Source organism: Candida dubliniensis, chromosome R (genome assembly GCF_000026945.1).
Source record: "Candida dubliniensis CD36 chromosome R, complete sequence".
In the NCBI taxonomy this organism is placed as follows: Eukaryota; Fungi; Ascomycota; class Pichiomycetes; order Serinales; family Debaryomycetaceae; genus Candida; species Candida dubliniensis.
In genome coordinates this window covers 1,964,506-1,986,433 of record NC_012867.1, presented here as the reverse complement: position 1 = coordinate 1,986,433, position 21,928 = coordinate 1,964,506, and the positions used below count along the sequence as shown (strand labels likewise).

At 30.4% G+C, this 21,928-nt stretch overlaps 3 protein-coding genes and 1 non-coding gene across 4 annotated transcripts, besides 2 other annotated features; 1 reads left to right on the top strand and 3 right to left on the bottom strand. All coding sequences in view use genetic code 12, as the record gives it.

Moving 5' to 3' along the window:
* Nucleotides 1–2,158: 2,158 nt before the first annotated feature.
* Nucleotides 2,159–2,389: a mobile genetic element.
* Nucleotides 2,390–7,238: 4,849 nt separating this feature from the next.
* Nucleotides 7,239–8,301, bottom strand: CD36_34720 (conserved hypothetical protein; the record flags this gene model as incomplete). The annotated part of the gene is made up of 2 exons (XM_002422369.1): nt 7,239–8,224; nt 8,283–8,301. 2 exons carry the CDS (start codon nt 8,299–8,301, stop codon nt 7,239–7,241), a joined length of 1,005 nt encoding a protein of 334 aa, XP_002422414.1.
* Nucleotides 8,302–9,278: 977 nt separating this feature from the next.
* tRNA-Asp (GTC) lies at nt 9,279–9,350 on the bottom strand. The gene has a single exon. It is a non-coding gene; the product is annotated as a tRNA-Asp (tRNA).
* A 132-nt stretch (nt 9,351–9,482) lies between these two features.
* Nucleotides 9,483–9,759: a mobile genetic element.
* An 824-nt stretch (nt 9,760–10,583) lies between these two features.
* On the top strand, nt 10,584–13,031 carry CD36_34710 (beta-D-glucoside glucohydrolase, putative; the record flags this gene model as incomplete). The annotated part of the gene is made up of 1 exon (XM_002422368.1): nt 10,584–13,031. One exon carries the CDS (start codon nt 10,584–10,586, stop codon nt 13,029–13,031), a length of 2,448 nt encoding a protein of 815 aa, XP_002422413.1.
* Nucleotides 13,032–13,490: 459 nt separating this feature from the next.
* CD36_34700 (leucine rich repeat domain protein, putative) lies at nt 13,491–15,794 on the bottom strand (the record flags this gene model as incomplete). Its single annotated transcript, XM_002422367.1, has 1 exon — nt 13,491–15,794. The coding sequence occupies one exon, from the start codon at nt 15,792–15,794 to the stop codon at nt 13,491–13,493; it is 2,304 nt and encodes a 767-aa protein (XP_002422412.1).
* Between the last annotated feature and the right edge of the window lie 6,134 nt (nt 15,795–21,928).

Genomic DNA, 21,928 nt, shown 5'->3' with positions numbered 1-21,928 from the left:
ATTGTTTAAGATTTCTTGGTAGAAATGTACTAAACTCACTTCCTAGTGATGGGTAGATCTTATCAATACATCAAAGATAAATCCTGTGATAATTATACTAGCTAGATCTAGTATTGCTACTGAGCATAAAAAATGGGGGGGGGAATCTATTTGGGAGATTTAACCATGGAGATAAACAGGACACACCTCAACAACAACAACTTAGAGATTCCCGCTGATAAGAAACATTATTGGTTTGAGTACACGAACAATTGCTCAAGGCGGACTGATACCAGCAATGGTAGTGGGCTAATGATCAAAAAAAAAAAAAATTACAATCAATCAATTGCTAATAATAAGAATGGAAGAAAAAAGAAATGTGAGATTTGCCCCTATTTTTCTGATCAATCCACACGCACTTTTTCTTTGTTAAATTTCTTTTTTTTTTTTTTTTTTGTTAACAAATTATTAAACGTCATTCAATTTGCACTTCTTTTTTTCTTTTCTTTTCTTTGCTCATTCTGAAATTTCATGATTATCACAATTCCATACACACACACACACATACACACCACAAAACTTCTTCTCAACAATTTTCTCAGATTAAAATATAATCCTCGCTAGATCGCCCTTTCCATTTTCAATTTTCCATTTTTAATTTTAACTTTTTGTCCTTCCTTTTTGTTTTTGTTTTCTAGTTTCTGTTTTTTAATCTCAGATATCAACTTCTTACACATCAATACATATACCCACCACCACATTAGAGAGTTGTTACATACTCACGCATATATAGACACTCACACACTCACACTCACATATACACCGCCCAACAACATAGCCAGATCAGACAAATTTTCTTTTTTTTTTTTTGTTAATAATGGACCAAACTAATCAATACGGTAATACTACTTTACCTACAATTAAAACTACAACAACAACTACCCCAAGTCCAGACATTATCAACCTCAACCTTAACCTCAACGACAATATCAATAATAATAATAATTTCCCTAATATATATTTCAATTTCAACGATAGTATCAACAGTATTAGAATGAGATACTATGTTTCTAAATCATTTGAAGATGATATAGAATTTTTACCAGTTAGAAGAAAATTTAATGCCGCCTCAGCTGCTTCATTTTCACCATCTGCATATTCACCTTCTCATTGATTGAGTTTTAAGGTGGGAACGGGGGGGAGGAGGACGAGGAGGACGAGGAAGTTTCTCTTCTCTTTTCTCTCTCTCTTATTTTTACTTTCCTTTTAATGTATAGAATGTTTTATTTTAATGTACTTTTATTATTATTTAGATACGTTGTTCTTTTTTTATGCTTGTTCCTGTATAATGATTTTCTTCTTCTTGTCTCAATGGGAGAACAATTATTATCACCATTTCATTTCATTTCATCAACCCGACAAAGCAATTCCGATTCCGTTCAAAAAACAACATCATCAATAACCAGAAGTCAGAGGTTCCCATTAAAGAGTAAGTCTACCCGCTACCCTACCTACATGATAAAGAGACTGGTCTCCATTTCTAGGCATTTATTTTGTTTTGTTTTAGAAGTACCATTTTAGGTTTTGAACTTCTTCTTCTTCTTCTTCTAATAACCCTTTTTGAAGTTATGATCTTACGATTACAGCATAGAATTACTTACAAGTCGCTCTAGGAAACACTCGGAATCAATAGATACAAATTGTAAACCAAAACACGCAACGACCGTAACTGCAATAATGGTGCCTTCTTTTTCTCTCTCTCTTTGCTACCATGTGCGTGTATGTGTGTCGCTTTTTTTTTTGTTCATTTCTCTTTGCAACTATTGATGCTACTACCACACCTCAGCTGGTGTTATTGTTAGAGGCAAGCAAGCAAGCAATAACAAACGTGGAACACTGCTCAATTAAAGAACAACCAACTGAGGAGTTCAATTTGTTGTAAAATCGAATTCCTAGCATTTATCCCAGGCTTATTATATATCCCCTATTACACCAAGTGACCTTACCTAGTCAATCCTTGACTTGATTGGATTCTTGAGAGAAATTCAGTTCAAAATTTTACATTTGTAAATTTTTGTATAAACTAAACTTGAAAATATACTATTATATCTAGTATACACATAAATCAAAAGAATATATTTCGTTAGCACTAATATATTCTAATCCTATAATTTGTAAAAAAGGCTATGAGGCTAATTTCACAACATTCCGTGAATCTATGATTTACTCCATTTAAGACAAATGATATAAAAAACCATTGCCGACAATACATTCTAATTAGTCACCTTACCATTTACTCCAAACATTGTCATTTCATATTATATGGTTACCTTGACGGGCTAACTAACTCAAGCTAAATTGGTAATGTAGTCTGTTCTCCATTTGAGTCGAATGCCACGACTCAATGACAGTAGTATTTACGGAAACAAATATCAATGATCATCCCAACACCCAAATTGAAAAGAAAGAAATTCAACAACTCCATGACAGGTATTATCGGATTGGTCTATTCCAAAAAAAAAAAAAAAAAAAAAGATGGAGTATTTTTCTGACTTCTTATAGTCTTTTTATATTTCTAAGATGCTCAATGACTAAAATCTAGCTTATATAATCGCGCTCGGAGAATGAGTCCCACAACAACAACAACAACATCAGTAACAGTAACAACAACAACAACTCCAAAGCAATATTGACTTGTCGCTCATCAAGCAACAACCAATGAGAGGATGAGAATTCTAGAATTCTGAAAGTAGCAGTTAATTAATTGATACCTTGTAGAAGATTGAAATTTTTTGCAACAAAAAAAAAAAACTCTTTAGCATCAAATTGGAACCACATTCTACATATTTTGTAAATTGATATAACAAACAAACACAATAATAAAAAAAAACATATATTATAAACTATAACAAAAAAGGGGAAAAAAAAGAATATACGCTAATAATAGAATACATTCTAATTTTTAATTCTATGTTGGTATATTATTCGTTAGTAACTCTTCTTAGATTTCAAATTCTAAGAAGAGACATGTGAGAAATCCACAAGAATCAATTTTTTTTTTCTTTTTTTTTTGCAACCATTATTTAATTATTTTTATAGTCGAATTATAAAAAGACGAACCCGGACTAGGTCCCCAATCGTTGCAAAAAAAAACATGGAAGAAGTATAAAATGTGATGAAAGAAAACCTTTAATATGTGTAAATTGTCATGGTTTCCAAAATAATTCATTTGTTTCTTTTATGGTTCCTTTTCTGAAGTATTTATAATTAATAAGTAAAATGAGCAATGTGACTAAATTCCCCCCCCCTCCATCCCTTCCATCCCTTCCCTATCATCCCGTTGTTATTATTCTATTTTCTATTTTTGTTGGGTTAATTCAGAATGTGTGGTATATTATTATTATTATTATTATTATTTGTAAACATGGCAATATTTCTAACATATACCGCATATTTTGTAAATTCTTGGAATTTGAAATTGCCAACGTGGCGTTGATGATGATTATGATGGTATGTTTAGTTGAGGAGATATTCTGCCGGAATAGGAGCAAACTAGAATGAGAAAAACTCTTCAAACATTCTGTTGTGTAGTTGTCAAATTAGTCAATGGTTGTAAAGACAAAAACCAGCAAACCAACCAACCAACCAACCAACTTTAGCAATATTAAACGTATTGGCTGATTGAAGACGCGCATACCAGGATAATACTACAACTGCAATGATTGCTTGGGTTTTTTTTTGTTTGTTTATTTTGCTATTTTTGGTGTTTTATTTATGGAATTCCAAGAATTTTCATCAAAGGGTTGGTTGGGAATAGAGAGGGGGAGGAAGGCGGGTGGTTTCTTGCTTGGGATACATGAAATTATTATTATTGCCTAATTTCAGATACTTAGAGGCAATACTCTGCATTGAGAAAAACAGAAATAAGTATAATGTGTTCCCATTGGATAGGATAAAATAGGATTCTTCATATACTTGGGGAGGGTTTAGGGAATGTTTATAATCTTGATAAGGTGATGAATTCATTGCTGCTGCCGCCTTGGCTGTCTTTTTTTTTTTTTTTTTTGCAGTAGAAGGGGGAATATTCAACATACATTACATGCTGGGGTGTGGTTCAGAAATAGGATATAAAAGAGGTGAGAAATTTCCACCATTTATTGAAATATAATTAATTGATTAATTAATTAATGAGTTCTAATTAACAAAAATGCGGTTTTTTTATTGAATGATACTGTGTCCATAGTTGTTCGTTGTGAAGTTCTTTCCGGGACACGATGTATTTGAATGATTTTACTTTAACTGATTAGAAATAAAACCATTGTACTTCAATTACTACTAACTAAACTAATTAAATTACTATTAATGTAATTTAATTACTACTAACTATACATTAAATAACTAGCGTTTATACCACTTTAGATGGTATATTTTTTTTTTTTGATTTTTATAGTAATAGAATATTTTAAATTATTGTGTTGTGTTTATATTAATTTTCAAAATGTAGAGTGTTGAAATCAATCAATCAATCAATGTTCTCTGAAAAATAAACAAATATAATAATCAAATGGTTATTTACTTGACATAAGATAGTGAGTTGAGTTGAATTGAATTCTGACCAATAAATTAACAAATGGCCAATTTGAAGCATTAGTTAAACTTCATCAATGTGCACCGAACACACAAAATAAAAGCTTAAAGACCAATATCAAAATGAAATATATTTCACAACATAATCACTATTTAATTATATATAAAAGAAAAGAAAAGAAAAGAACTAAATTGATCAGGATAAAGTATCAAACCATCTAAGAAAGGCGAAGCAACTTCATTCAAGTTGGTCTTGTCAGATGAAACCTGTTCATTTGAGAAAGATTGGTGGATCCTTTGTATATTCTAGTTTTGCTGTATAAAATTTCTTAGTAAGCTCTGTGCTGTAATCTGGGAAGTATGGAAATAACCCTGGCATCTCAATATCTCTTGCGTTCTCATATAGCCTAATAATAAACTCGTCTTTTTTTTTTTTTTTTTTTTTTACTTTATGGATTCCAAAATTATGTTGTTGGATCATCAATCAACCAATTGTTAGTATTCTCATATATTTTTCTTTGTGTTGGGACATGCCCTATGTATGGAGATCCATAGTGTGGTTTTATTCACTTCACACAATGTGTAAAAGTGAGCCCTTACAAAATGCCGTGTGTGGGCTTCACTTGCACAATTGTTCAACAAAATATTTCTTGAAAGAGCCCCATCCCAACATACCCATCTCAAACTTAAACGAACAGGTTTATGTGACCACCCGTCAGGTGAATGATTGAAATATTTGTTCTGGAATATTGGCAGAAAAAACAGGGGGTGGCACAATTCTCTGACACACACACAAAAAAAAAAGAAACATCCTAATTGATGCAAAAAAAAATTTTTCTTTTAACGGAAGAATTGCAAAATTCGGAAAGAAAGAAAAATTGATTCCATAACCAAACAATCAATCAAACAAACAAACTACATGTATGCATTCTGCACCATAAAAAATTAAGGCTGGTTATTTAGTTTTCTTCCAAAACTAGAAGTAGTACCAGAGGGTTTATTTGCAAAGAATAAAAAAAAGGTATAAACGAGATAAAAAGAAACTCCAACTTGTTACCAAAGAAACTTTCCAAGGCGGTCACAGTCACCAATCAATCAACCAACACGACCACCACTACTATTCCTCCGGAAGTAATATATCGCCTCAAAAAGTTGGTTCCGTGTCTTTTTCGTTCATCCCTTGGAAATTGGAATTCTGTTTTTGATTCGGACTCAACAAACGAAGAAGAACCACTTTTAACATTTTTCAATCAGAAGTAGAAGTAGAAAGTAAAAGTAGTAGTAATAGTGTCAGTTTTTGGAATACATTGACCCGGCTTACAAATCTTGTCTATATAAACGTGTAAAAATGTTTTTAAAAAGTATATATGTATATTAAATCAACAACAACTATATATATACATATCAATACCATCAATCATCTACTGGAACAACAACAACAAATATCTATCAATGCTTGGTATAGTCGTCTTTCTTCCACATCATTTGTTCAATCTGATGTTCAGTCACGCTGATGATTAATGATGCTTTATTACATTAGACGAAATCTCCTTTTAAAGAGCAAGCTCTCCTTCACGATGTAGTCGTTGCTAATTGGCGTTGTGGGTACGCTTAAAATAGCACAGACTATTGAATTTGTTGTTCATCCACTCAAAGAACGCAGCCTTTGCTGAAGATAAAGGGTATCAAAGTTGTCATAGTTATTATTTGTTTTATCAACAAGTTCCAATTCTTGAGGCTGGTGTCTTGTGGTGATGCTATGTTGATGAACTTCACTGCATTGTTTGTTTCGTTGTTATGTTGTGATGATGAACTTGATTGTTTATAGAAATAAGTAGAATGAGAATATATTAGGCTGTTGTTTTTGTTAATGAATTTTTTTTTTTTTCAAAGGAAATTTGTTCCTCTATTTATATTGTTGACTTGAGGTGTGAAATCTTTTGATTAATCAGAATTAATAATAATTTTATAAAAAAATCCTGTGTTTTGTGACTTGAGTACAGAGAAAACTATAAAAGAAGAAGAAAAAAACGCAGAGTAACTCAAAATTCATGCCGCCATAGTTTAAACGATGTCTATTCATTTTTAGGAATGAACAACCTTAACTATTGCGTACCGTCTGAAATGGAAACTTGCACCAGTTAAACTTGAAACTAGAGCTACTTACGTACATGATTTTTTTTTTTTTTTTTTTGTTGGTATAAAAAAGAAGAAAAGAATGCCGATCCAAAAAAAAAAAAAATTTTTTTATTTCCTGGTTCTACCAATTGAGGCAAATGCCACGATTATACGCCCATTACTGGTGGTTTATCTTTGAATCAATTGAAGGAAAATTTAGGTGAGGATGGAATTAAGAACAGCACATTCTCAAGCAGACAAGTTCAAAATTGTTACTCAATGGACGGAACTAAGCAAATCAAGGTTAAATACTTCCTCCTAATGAAGAAATACCAAGGTTTATTGGATGCTATTACTCCCTTGAATAAACTCAAAACTATCAATCATCATCAATTAATTAATTATCACAAAAGAACAAACCACCATTATTTAAAACCTATAAAATTATATACCTACAATCTAAGCATTAGTTGATCCCTTATTTTTTTTTTTTTCCAATTTCCCCCTATTATTTCTTGTATATATACTCTGTTGCTTTATAAGTTTGATTTCTCTTAAGGACCTCGAGATTCCTCAAAGAAACTTTGGTCATCATTACTGGTTTTAATACTATTAGCATAAGTACTAGCATTAGTACCACCACCAGGATGAACACTCAATGTTTCCATAATTGAAGCTGGCGGGATACCTGTAGTGCTACAATTGGTATCAATACTTCTTCTTCTTATTCTTCTCGTAGAACTAGCTAACGTCACTATTGACTCACTATCACGGTCCTGACCACCTATACTTGCGTTGAATGTAATTGGCAAAATCGTATTATTGTTGTTGTTATTATTAACAATCGCAGCATTGTTATTGTTGTTGTTGTTGTTGTTGCTGTTGTTGTTGTTATTGGTGGTGGTATTTGTTGTTGTAGTAGTAGTCGATGAAGACGATGTGGTGCTAGTTAGACTAGTAGTAATTGTGGGAAGAAAGGTATAATTAGTTGGAGTTTGTACACTTGGAGCTAATGAAGTCTCTGCTGTTGATGCAATCAAAGAAGTCTGATCATTAAGAGCATCGCCACTCAATATAGATGGAGATTTTGTAGACTGGCTTGACACTATTGATTTCAATGGAGTTGTACTAACATTATCACTGATCTGATCACTCATCACATCTAATGAATTTCCTTCTTCCCCTTCATCCTCATTGTCCACATTGTTGATGTTGTTTTCTTGTTCAAGTTGTTCTTGTTGAGTTGGATTGTTATCGTGATTTTCAACCAACTCTGTATTGGGGATATTATCTTGGTTTCTGTTTGATACGGGTCTATTTCTTGACTGGGAAGATTGTCTATTGGAATGTCGAGATCTGTTCACGTTGGTGTAGTTGTTGTTATGGGTATCATTGCTATTGTTATTAGTATTAGTGTTATTATTAGATGTTCTTCTGTTGGTATGGTTATTCATAGCAGTTCTATTTTGACCTTGCATCAATCTTCTAACCCAAGCAAATCTATTTCGGGGGTGATTACGTCTGTCATTGGAATAAGTCACTATTATTGTTGTTAGTATTATAGTCTCAGGGTACTGTTCAATTATTTCAGAACATACCTTCAGGTGTAGTAGCCATATTGTTAAATTACCTTGTAAGTAAGAAAGGGTGTGTTATGTGAATACGATTGATTACTAAAGGGCAATACAAAATGAAACAAGAATGAGTGGTTTTTTTTTTGTCCCTTTTTTTTTTTGAGCTTTGCTTTTCTTTTCTTTCCCTATTTTTTTTTTATGTTGTTGTTGTTGTTGTTGTTGTGTTTTCTTGTTTGGCGTAATTTTTTTTTTTGGCCTCGTGTTTTTATTTCTTGTCTCCTTTTCAACTAAATCTTCGTCCCCTCTGCCGCAGCCCCCCCTTTTTTTTTTTTTTTTTTCTTTCTTTTTCTTCTTCCTCATTCTTTCTTGTTCCAACCACCGCCACCACCTGCGTCTGGTGTTAATAATAATAATTCTCTTTGTTTGATCACCAGTATTTGCTGTTATCATACCTCAACCCCTTAGTTCTATCAACTGTTAGACAATCTCCATTCTTTTTGTAAACATTAAAAATTCACAATCAAAACCCTTTTTGAAAAAAAAAAAACTAAGAAAGTGGTGTTACCATGATATGCATAGATTAGGTTTGCCTAACCAATAACATATTTATTTATTCTTTTTTGATGCAGAAACAAGAAAGTAACAGCAACAAACTGTTCTCTTTATGCATATTTTAGACGAGGATTCTAAATCTCTTTCTTTTCAAATAACAGTGTTTGTTAATTTGCTAATTATGGCTAAGAAGAGTTTATTCTGTTCAATCACTTACTGTTAACATTGTAAGATATTTTGTGGTTCTTATTGTACTGATAACTCAACCATTTGTTCATATCTTTTGCGTTTCTTAATGACTTACAAAAAGAAAAGACTCCATAATTATGATAAAACCCCAATGGTCACATTTATGGAAGTTAGTAGAATTTCCAATTGAACAAAATTGTGAAATCCAAAATTTTGAGGCAGAAAAAGATGTGAAAAAAATAAAAAAAAAGAGAAGTCTATTGGTGCAAAAAAAAATTACTCTCTTGCGGGGAATCGAACCCCGATCACGCGCGTGACAAGCGCGTATTCTGACCGTTAAACTACAAGAGAAGCTTGCAATGGTAAATCCCACTAGGCTATTCTAGCTGATTTGTTGGTCTGTAAAATTTGCAGATCGTCAAGACAACAAAAAACAAGGTTGGATTTATTAATTGGCGAACCAGAAGTGTTGGGTGATGATGATGATGATGATGATTGCTTTCACCTCATTTGTAGAAAAAAATTACATTTCTAGTTTAACTTGACGTAGCTAGTCCATAAAGCTAACAACTTAGTGCGAAATAGCAATGTTTGACTTAATTGATGAAACAGCTTAATAGAATACAATGTAGGCAATGGAGTTTGATGAATTTAGTTCAAATGTGGTAAATTATGAATTTGTCATAACTTGTGAATATCCTCCGTAGCCTTTAATTAGCAAAACCAAACCATTGGAATTATTTGGGGCTACTCAGCAACATCAACATTCATAGTTGATTATATTACTAACCTACTCACCCATTTCAAATATAGGAAATAAGTCTGAATTATTTCCTTACTGATATATAATTCGGGATTTCGTTATATATATATATATATATATACGAGTATATAATGTACAAATTGTGGTTATATTATAATTCTTGTGTTTTTTGTAGTCAAACAAGTATAGGTTTGTTTAGATAGTTTCTATAAGACAAACAGTTTGGAATACTTCTATAAAGCTTCCAACCGTCCAATTCTTCAAATAAGATCCAGAGGTTTACAATGTGTATAGTCGTAATTTTGATAGACATATAACAGCTGTGTTTAAGAAAAGGAAAAAAAAAAAAAAATAATGGTTGTAAAAAAAAAAAAAAAAAAACTTCAACTATTTAACCGCTTCAGCAACCACAAAATAATTGCCAAACAATTGAATTATGTTCTTGATTAATCTATTAATATTCATCACCTTGATTCATAAAACCATTTCCAAGAATGACGATTCTATAAGTTTTAGTTTGAGTTCAAAATTCACCAATTTAACCAGTTCAATCAATCACAAGAATCAACCATTATCTCTTCAAAAAAGATCTCGTCATGCTGAATCTCCATTATTTATAACTGATGATCAAGAAGATTATTTTTGTTCTGAAGGTTATTATCCTTCACGTAAGTATTAAACTGATAATTGCCCTTTTCCCACTTGAATATTATATTAATACTAAGATAAAAAAAAAAAAACTCATTTTTTAAGCTCTTGGCGGTAGAATTGAAGGAGCCTGGCAAAAAGCTTTTGACAAAGCCCGTAAATTGATTGAGAAAATGTCATTTGCTGAAAAAGTCAATTTGACAACAGGCACTGGATGGGGGTCAGGTCCTTGTGTTGGTAATACTGGCAGTGTTCCAAGATTAGGAATCCCCAATCTTTGTCTTCAAGATGGTCCTAATGGAGTTCGATTTACTGATTTTGTCACACATTTCCCATCAGGATTAGCAACTGGTGCCACATTTAATAAAGGATTAATGTATCTTCGTGGAAAAGCTATGGGCAAAGAACATAAGAAAAAGGGAGTCCATATCGCCTTGGGTCCAGTGATTGGTCCCATGGGATTGAAAGCAGCAGCAGGTCGTAACTGGGAGTCATTTGGTGCTGATCCATATTTGCAAGGAATTGGTGGTGCTGCCACAGTTGAAGGATTACAGGATGAAGGTGTAATAGCAACAGCAAGACATTTAGTTGGTAACGAACAAGAACATTTTCGACAAGTTGGAGAATGGGATGAAAATGACTGGGATCGTCTTCAATGTTCACTTAGTGCCAATATCGGTGATAGAGCAATGCACGAGATTTATCTTTGGCCATTTGCTAATGTTGTTAGAGCGGGAGTAGGCAGTGTAATGTGTGCCTATAACCGTATCAACAATACTTATGCTTGTGAAAACTCGTATTTGTTGAATTATCTATTGAAAGCCGAATTGTCATTCCAAGGATTTGTAGTATCTGATTGGGGGGCTCAACATACTGGGGTCAGTTCTGTACTTGCTGGACTAGATATGACAATGCCTGGAGAAGTGTTTGACGATTGGCTAACGGGGAAATCTTATTGGGGTCCATTATTGACTCGTGCTGTGTACAATGGTACCATTAGTCAAGAGCGATTAAACGATATGGTAATGAGAATATTGGCTCCCTTTTTCGCTCTTGAGAATGTTCAATTACCACTGGAAGATGATATACCTAATTTTAGCTCATGGACTCATCATACATATGGCCAAGAGTTTCCTTATCAACATTATGGTCCCATAGTGCAAAAAAACTGGCATGTGGAAGCTCGTTCTGAATTTAGTGATAATACTGCATTGACAGTGGCAAGAGAAGCCATTGTTTTACTTAAAAATAGTGGACACAATTTACCAATTGATAAAAATGATGGGGTGAGACGACTCTTCATATCGGGACAAGGTGCTGGACCGGACTCTAAGGGGTTTAATTGCAAAGACCAGAGATGTGTAAATGGTGTATTGACAAGTGGTTGGGGGTCAGCAGCTGTTGGGAATCCATTTGTAATCACCCCCTATGAGGCAATAGCCCGAAAGGCCAGAGAACGAGGCATTGTTGTTGATTATTGTCGTGATAACTGGGATTGTGAAACTAATGCTGATTTAGCCGATTATGCTGATCTATCAATTGTGTTTGTCAATTCATTTTCTGGTGAAGGATATGTGTATCTTGAAAAAAATTTTGGAGATAGACAAAACTTGTCGTTATGGCATAATGGAGATGAATTGATTGAAAAAATTGCTGATAAATGTCATAAAACAGTGGTTGTTGTTTCATCAACGGGGCCGGTTAATATGGAACGATGGATTGAACATGACAATGTTGTTGCAGTAGTATTTGCACCACCTTTAGGGCAATTTGTTGGTCAGGCCATTGCTGATGTATTATTTGGTGATGTTAATCCTTCAGGGAAATTACCATTTACTATAGCTCGGAAAAGACAACATTATGTGCCAATTATTGATGATTTAACTGCTGGTGATATGGAACCTCAAGATAATTTTGATCGAGATATTTATTTAGATTATCGATTTTTCGATAAACATAATATTAAACCTCGATTTGAATTTGGATATGGATTATCTTTTACCAATTTCAAAATTTCCAATTTAAAGATCAATGAAATCAATCCACCTTCGGAATATTTGCCTTATCCTATGGAATATTTACCAATTATTAAAACTGTGGAAGATGATGTTTGTGATCCTGAAGATGCATTATTCCCTCATGATGATTTTGATCCTAATCCTGGGTATATATATCCATATTTATATAATGAGAATGTGCGACTGATTGATGAAGAAGATACTTTTGAATATCCTGGAGATTATAATCCTGATCAAGCAACGTCACCTCCATTAGCTGGTGGTACTCTTGGTGGTAATCCTGCCTTATGGGAAGTTTTATATGAAGTTAGTGTTGAAATCCAAAATGTTGGTAAAATCAAAGGAGGATATGTGAGTCAATTATATATTGAATTTCCTAGTACATTATTAATATCACCACCTAAAGTATTACGAGGATTTGAAAAAGTGTTTTTAGAATCAGGGAAATCAACAAAAATATATTTCAATATTTTACATCGAGATTTAAGTATATGGGATTCTGAATCTCAACAATGGATTATACAAACGGGGACTTATAAAATATATATTTCTTCAACTAGTCGACGGGTTGAATTATGTGGAGAAATTGATATTGGGTGTTAACAAGTACATATATATATTTATATATATATAATTGGGAATTTGCTTAAAATGCTAACAACAACAACAAAAAGAAAAGAAAAAAAAAAAAAAAAAATTTATGGTAAAAGAGTGAACTGGGGAAAAATAAAGATTGATTAGAAAATATAAAATTGGTATAGATAGAGGTTATATGTTGATTTAAAATATATTATTATATGAAATGTTATTATTATTATTATTATTATTATTTTCTTCAAAAACAAAAGATAAAACAAACTTCAATTAGATTTTTTACTATTAATCGTTATTAATATAATTATGATTATTTATTATTAAAACAAAAAAAAAAAAAAAAAAAAAATAAAAATACGTAAAGATTTTACAAAAATTATCTATCCAAGACATAAAAGAATAAAACATACAAATATACAAATATAGACAACAAGAAGAAGAACAACAACAACAACAAGAAGAAGAACATTATGAACTCATATGAACTGTAACTTGAACCGTTGTAACAATATTAGGAGCAGCACTATTACTATTACTATTGCTATTAGTATTAGTATTACCATTGTTGCTATTGTTGTTATTGTTGTGGTTATGTTCATGATCAATTAAGGTTGATGATGTTGTTGTTGATGTTGTTGATCGTTTAATTGAATTATTTGAAGGAATTGAATTATTAGAATCATTTAAATGATGCATGAATTGCAGTGAAAATCTCGGACTTTTCGTACCAGAAGTGGTGGTGGTTGTGGTGGTGGTTGTAGTTGTAGTTGTAGTTGTAGGTTTTTTATCAATGGTGGTTTCAAAAGAAGGAGAAGAATTATTATTTGTATTTGTCAATATCAGTTTTGAAGAAAGTGAGTTGTTGATATTGGTTGAATTTTGATTATTGGAATTAGAATTAAAATTAGAATTAGAATTAGAATTAGAATTGGAATTGGAATTGGAATTGGAATTGGAATTAGAATTGGAGTTGGAGTTGATGTTGATGTTGATGTTTGATTTATCTGGAGAATTATTCACAGAACCAATATTACTACTACTACTACTACTACTACTAGTAGTTATATTATTGGTATTATTGAAATCCCCATTATTATTATTATTATTATTATTATTATTATTATTATTATTATTATTGTGTGGTTTTGAAGTTGACAGTAATTGTAATTGTAATTTTGGATTCAGATTCAGTTTCAATTTCAGTGAATTATAATTACTAGTTGATATTACATTTTGTGATAATGATTGATGTTTTTTAATTTTTTGACGTAAACTAATTTCCAATTCCAATAATTTCATAGAATCTATCGGAATTGATGATGAAGAAGAAGAAGAAAATGCCAATGTCGATGCCAATGTCGATGTTGATGCCAATGTTGATGCCGATGCCAATGCCGATGTTGATGATATATATACTTGATAATGAGTTTTAGTGGCAAGTTTAATTAATGGTTGTAAATTATTAATAGGATTTTTCCTTATATCAAGTTTTATTAATGATATTAAATTTTCCACTCCTTTTAAATTAGTTATTTTATTATCAGCTAAATTCAAATATCTAAGATTAATTAATTGTTCTAAACCTTGAGGAACTGATTGTAATAAATTATTTGATAAATTTAATTTCACTAAATTAGTTAAATTTTTAAATGATTGTCGATTAATATTAGATATTGAAGTTTCTGAAATTGTCAATTGTTTTAATAAAGACCATCTTGTATCATGACGAGAAGTTGATGAAGAAGAAGAAGCTGAAGCTGAAGCTGAAACGGAAGTAGATTTATTTCTTCCTGTACTATGACGAGATGTTATCCTTTCTAAACCATTAGTATAAGGTTTTTTGGCTCTAAATTTATTATTATAAAATGATGCATTTTCAGGAATAGTAGAATTTGTAGTGGTAGTAGTAGTAGTAGTTGTAGTAGCAGTAGTAGTAGCAGTAGCAGTAGCAGTAGTAGTAGTAGTAATAGTATTAGCACGACTAATACCAGTAGAATTAAATGATGATAATGATGAAGAAGTTGAATTAAAACTTTGTCTACCTAATGAATCATCTTCTACTAATTGAAACATTACTTCTTCAATACTAGTAATATTAGCTTTACGAATAATTAATATTCTTAATTGTTCACTTAATATATGCCAACCAAAAATTTCATTAGGATCATAATCTATAATTTCTAAAACTTGTAAATTTTTAAACATTTGAATTGGTATAGAAGTATCACAAGGATATTCTTCATAAGAACTAATGGTATTAATTTTTGTTTTAGGATTAAAAATTAAACAAGGAATTTTTGTGAATGAAGAATATAAATATTTAATATCTTTATTAATAACTTTAGGATCTTTACTAACTCTAAATGATCGCCAATAAAATGATGCATTAGAAACAATAGATCTAACTGAATCAATTGAAGTTATTGATCTATTATCACTATCAAAATGACCATTTAATGATTTAGATTTATTAGCCATAAATGATATAAATGTTGGTTCATGATTTGGATTATCTGATTTAATATTTAAAGGACCAACATCAACATCTAATGATGATCTATCAATTCTTTCAATAATATAATATAAATGATGCAAAGTGAAACTTAATCTTAATGGTTTGATTTTATTTAAATTTGATTGATTTTCTTGAATTTTACTAAAACATAATAATCCATTGGCTAATGATTCCTCATTTTTACGTATATAAGTGGCTAATTTTTGAATATATTCATCTCCATCTATGGAGGCGTCTAGACTACTGAATATTCCCATATAAATAAATAAATCAATAAATAAAGATATAAATAAATATATATATATATATATCTGTCTATCCGTTTGTGTATCCTAATAAATAATAGTCTATCTTTGGTTGGTTCCGAATGGTGTTGTTTAAATGGTTCTTGTTGTTTGTTGTTTGTTGTTTATATTTGATGATTTTACAATGAAGTTATTTTTTTTTTTTTTTTTTAAATTTAGATTTTTAGATTTTTGATTTGTTTTGATTTCTCCTTTTTTGCTTCTTCTTCTTCTTCCACCAAAGAAGAAGAAGAATAAATTTTACTTTGATACACGCACAACAGAATTCTTTACTTTTACTTTTACTTTTACTTTTACTTTCTATTCTATTTTTTCTCGGCGGCGTACTATTCCATTGCCACATTATTTTTTTTCTTCCTCTCTCTCCCCCCCTCCCCCCTCCCCCCTCCTCTTTCCTGCCGAATGTCGCCTCATTCGTTGTTTTCTTCCCGTTCCTTCCCACGTCCGCCCTATCCCCTCCCCGCCCCCTTTTTTTCTTCTTCTTTTTTTATGTTGTGTGAATGATTGGAAATAAAGGGGGGGGGGGGTGATTTGAACTGGACTGGACTGGAGTAGTTTAACGCAAAATTAACAATGATTTGATATATATATATATAGTACTTTAATAATTGTAAATATTACCTCATAGTATCAAGCTAAAAGTGAATTATAAAGTAAACACCTTTCTTTTGGGGTTGACAAATATTTGAGATCCATGGAAAAGCCGAATGTAAAGATCTTGATCCTAATAAATATTTAACACACAAAACAACAACAACAACAACAACAGGTAGGTAGGTAAAAGTAGAAGTAGAAGTAGAAGTAGATAAACTTAAATATAATGATTTCAAATTTACCAATAAAAATAAAAAATAAAAAAAAAGCAAAAATAAGTCCTTTAACACTAGATGCAAAAATTTTCAAGTACTTTAAACTTCTTCATTTATAAGTTTAGTTAGAAAACTATTTTTTGACAAACAGTAAAAGATTTTTATCATTTAGTTGCAAATGGTTTAATTTTTGGTGGGTATCAAGAGAGAGAGAGAGATATTTCCTCCTCTCCTTATGTCCTATAACAAAAAAATGGGCAAAAACCTCTTCTCTTTAATAATTATTACTATGCATTATTACTACCATACACAATATGTTTAGAAAATATTCTTATTGATATTTGAAGCTATTATATTTATATCAAAAGAAGAAGAAGAAGAAGAGTGGTAAGGTAAAGATAAAAGCAGGAAGGAAGGAAGAAAAAAAAAAATAAAAAAAGATAGGGAAATGGGTGATAACTTGGACAATTTGGGGGAAAAATTTATAGATATAAATATTTCCCATTTGATTGTAATACTATAATTTTACTAGCTTTCTTATCAATTAATGAAAGTAAAAATACCATTAATTTAAATTAATTTAATTTAATTTAATAAAAGTGTATGGCTGTATAACTTGTTAGACAATGATTATTATTATTATTATTATTATTATTATTATTATTATTATGAGTTTTCTATTTTCCAATTTCTATATCTATATCTAATTGACCGGTTAAAAGATTATCTTCATTGGGTTTGGTCTATTTATAGTTTTAAGTTCCAAACCCTCTTTAGTTACTACTACTACTACTTATTCCGAGTTTTCCCTTTCCCTTAATTGTCCTATCCTATCCCATCCTATCCTATCCTATTTTATCTTAATATATATCTTGAGTTTTAAGATTTTTATTTACAACATCAACATCAACAACAACAACAATATGAACAATGTAACAAGATAAATGGGATCGAAAAGTTTATCATCCACAGTTTTTTTTGTTTTTTTGCACCCCCCTTCCCCCCCCTTTGCCTTGCCTTTGCCTTGCCTTGCCTTCTTTCTCCTTCTATATTAACTTATATCATTACATATTATAAGTATAATCTTAAACACGGAATTAAAATTAAAATTAAAATTAAAATGATACTAAAACAAAACAAAACAAAACAAAACAAAACAAACTTAATATCCAAATAATGTTTCCAGACCGGAACAAAATTTTGCAAAAAAAAAAAAAAAAAGAAACTATTATAAAAAAAGATTATTTATTTATTTATTTTATTTTTCCAATTCATATTACATGGAAACAAATAGACATATTTTTCATAATACTTTATATATTTTATAAATCAAAGTAATATAAGTTGTCTATATATATATATAATAATAATAATAATATATCAATTAGAAAACTAATCTTATATTGAAAATGTGGCGACTTCGACTACGACTACGACTATGACTACGATTACGACTAACTCTCTCTTTCTCTCGGTTGATTAACATATAGATTATGAGTCCAAATTGAATCTGAATCTAGACATATCTTTCAAAATTAACTATTTTTTTTTTTTTTTTTTGTTTTTTAAAAAACTTAGTTGACAGTTGACAGTTACTACTGGAGAGCTGGTGTTGATGATTCTGATTCTAATTGGTATAGATATATAAATAAATAAATAAATAAATAAATGAAAGTGTCTATAAAGTCTAGACTCCTCTTGTGTCCGGAAAAAATAAGTTAATCCATTAGAAACAGGAAACAGGAAACAGGAAACAGGAAAAAACATTAGAGTGACAGTGATTATTAATAAATTATTATTGCTAATACCAATTTTTGAGATTTAGTAGTAGTTAGACCCACTCACTCACTTATCCCCTTTTTGTTTAATACATTCTTTATTGTATTTTATTGAAATTGATCTTCAAATAAGCCTCCCCTTCCCCCCTCCCCTCCCCTCCCCCCCTTCCCCCTCCCTCAATATAATTGAAATATAATTATTAGATTAGGTCGATAAAGAATTTTTACACCTTTGAAAAAGCAAGATCTTAATTAAACCATGGTATAGTCCGGTCTAAAATCTTCTAGTATGGTGGTCTATAGAAAGTATCATTGGTTGTTATTACAATTCCAAATTAAACAAATATTGTTAAAAAGTTTATTTTGTAAATTTCGGTGATAAATAATTATTCGATTGTGTATATATATGTATATATGTATATATGTATGTATGTATGTGTTTTAACTCCCCTTTGATTTGATTTGATTCGATTCGAGATTTGAGTTTGACTTTGGATTTTGGATTTTGGATTTTGGATTTTAGGTTTGGGTGTTTTTTTTTTTTGGAACTCATATAGATTTCTCGGAAGGGATTGAAAGAGAGGTTGTTGTTGTTATTGTTGTTATTACTACTACTACGCCTCTTTGTGTTATTATTGTCGCATTAACTTACCACAGCCCCACAGCCCCACGCACCGCACCGCACCATCTTCTCCTTACCTTCCTGCCCCACCCACTACCCACTACCCACCCCCTCCCTCCCGCTCCTCCCTCCCTCCTTTCTTTCTCTTTGTTTTATTATTATTATTATTATGACTTCATGCCCCACTTGCCTCTATTAAGTTGTTGCGTTGCTGTTGTTGCTGTTGTTGCTGTGTTATATAAAATGCAAAAAAAAAGAAAACAACCAATCAATTAATAAATAAAATTGCAGCAATTCCATTTATAAATTACCAAAAAGCCTTTCTTTAGATATATTTCAAGTTTCCTTTGTGTAACTGTAACACGTTGTTTTTCTTTGCTTTGCTTTGCTTAGCTTTGCTTAGCTGTTATTATTATTATTGTAGTTAGTTTGTCTATTATATTTGATAATGGGTTACTGAGGCTGAAAATGACAGCAACAACAACAACAACAACAACAACAACAACAACAACAACAACAACAACGAAGACAAATAATAATGGTAGATTGTTTTTACATCTGATTTAATCTCATCTTAAAATTGGGCTTTTAAATAAATTACTATTATTACTAGTATTATTATTATTACTACTATTATTACTACTATTATTATTATTATTATTTCGATTAAAGAATGAAGATGATTAATACACAAGAGGATTAGTAGTATGAAAAAGAATGATTTTATTTAATGAAAGGGATTGAAAAAAAAAATTAAAAAAATTAAAAAAATTAAAAAAAACGAAACAAAACAATGCTTATTCACTAATGATAATGATAATGATAATGAAGATAATGATGAAGATGATGAAGATGATGAAGATAATGATGAAGATGAAGATGATGGCTTATAATAATTCATTTTTCTCCTATTTTTTAAATGATTTTGAATGTATCCTTACTTGTCTAATTTTTTTTGTTTTTTTTTTTTATTTTTTTTTTGACCTGTCAAAATTTCATTGTAAAGTTTTTTTTTAGCAAAGGAAATTATCGGAAGATTATATTAAATGAAAAAACCAAAAAACACCAAAAACGAAAACAAAATGTTATTTGAAGAAGTTAAAGGCAGAAAAAAGATAACGATAAAAATGATAAGACTATGTAACTTTATGATTTTCTTCTTGGTATTTTGGTTTGATTGATAAGGATTCCAAAAAGAATTTTGAAGATAATGAATAAATAAATGAATTAATGAATAAATGAATGAATGAATAATGCCTTTGTCAATTTCTCTTTCTTACTCTCTCTTACTCTCTCTCACACTTGATGTTATTATTCTATTGTATTTAATCATAGACGATAAAAAAAAATATATATACATTGTATATACATGAATTAATTGTCATTGGTGTATATATATGTGTATTGAATCATTTCTGTAACTAGACTAAAATAAACTAGTAGACTTGAAAGTAAGAGAAACGCAAATCTTCCTCAAAAAAATGACACAATAATTAAATCAGTTTAAAGTTTTTCCACAAAAAATTTATTATCCTTAATGATGAAATGATAATATGATAATAATAAGAAACAACTTCAAATTTCAAACTAAAACAATGGAGTTTAATAATCATATGAAAAATATAAAGAAGAAGAACTAGAAGTAGAACTAGAACAGAAGTAGAACAGAAGAGAAATATTAACAAAGTTAAACTTTATATAATAGAATTTCTTATTATTCTTTATATTGTTGGCTGCTGTGGTGGTGGTGGTGGTGGGGGTGGTTATTTCTTTTAACCCACACCGCCACTATTGATTCTTTTCTGTATATGTATATATGGTGATACATCACAACAACAACAACAACAACAACAACAACAACAACAACAACAACAACAATAACAACAATAACAATAAAAATCACATTGGTTCCTTTTATCCCTTTAATTATATAGGTGGTAATGGTGAATACTAATCCCATATTCTCCGGGTTCACCAAAACAAAATAATCACCCATCAACCAAAAACCAACCAACCACCATCCCTTCCCTTCCCTTTCCTTTACCTTCCCTTTATTTATTTATTTGTGGTTATTATTGATCAATTTGTTACCAAACTTATAATATTGTTTTTTTTTTTTTTTTTTTACTGTTTTAATTTTTCATTTCATTTCATTTCATTTATAATTATATAACAAATTAGTTTATAGATAGACAATAATTATGTAAAACTACTTAAATTATAAATAATCCAAATATAGTAAAAAAGGAAAAAGCCCTCATTCTTCTTCATCCGTTAAACACACAAAAGAGAAAAACCAACTCAGCCAATTACAAATAAACAAACCATTTTTTGTTGCCATAGAGAGATGAAAAGAGTAACAAAAAATAAAAAACCGTTGTACTTTAATTCCGAAATTTTATTAATCAATTGATTAGTTGATTAACTAAAGTTTTCTTCTTCTTCTTATTCTTCTTCTTATTCTTATTCTTATTCTTATTCTTATTCTTCTTTTTTTTTTTTTTGCCACATGGTAATATATAGAAAGGGAAAGAAACGGAAGAATTAATGATTTATTTTTTTATTTTTTTCCATCAACGGATTAATTTTATTTTCTTACAAAATAAAAATGTTATATCCTAACCCACCCATCCACCTACCCATCCACTCACCAACCCACACACCCACACTTTTTTAAACAAATAGAATTAATATGTAACGATAAGCTAAGATAAGACATGATAAGATAAGATAAGATAAGATAATTAAGGGAATATAAATCCAAATTGGGTTCCATATATATTTTCTTGGCATTAAAGAAATTTTTTTTTTTTTTTTTTTTTTTTTTTTCTAGAACAAGATATCAAAAATCTTGGTCCTGTAATAATTTCCTCTACT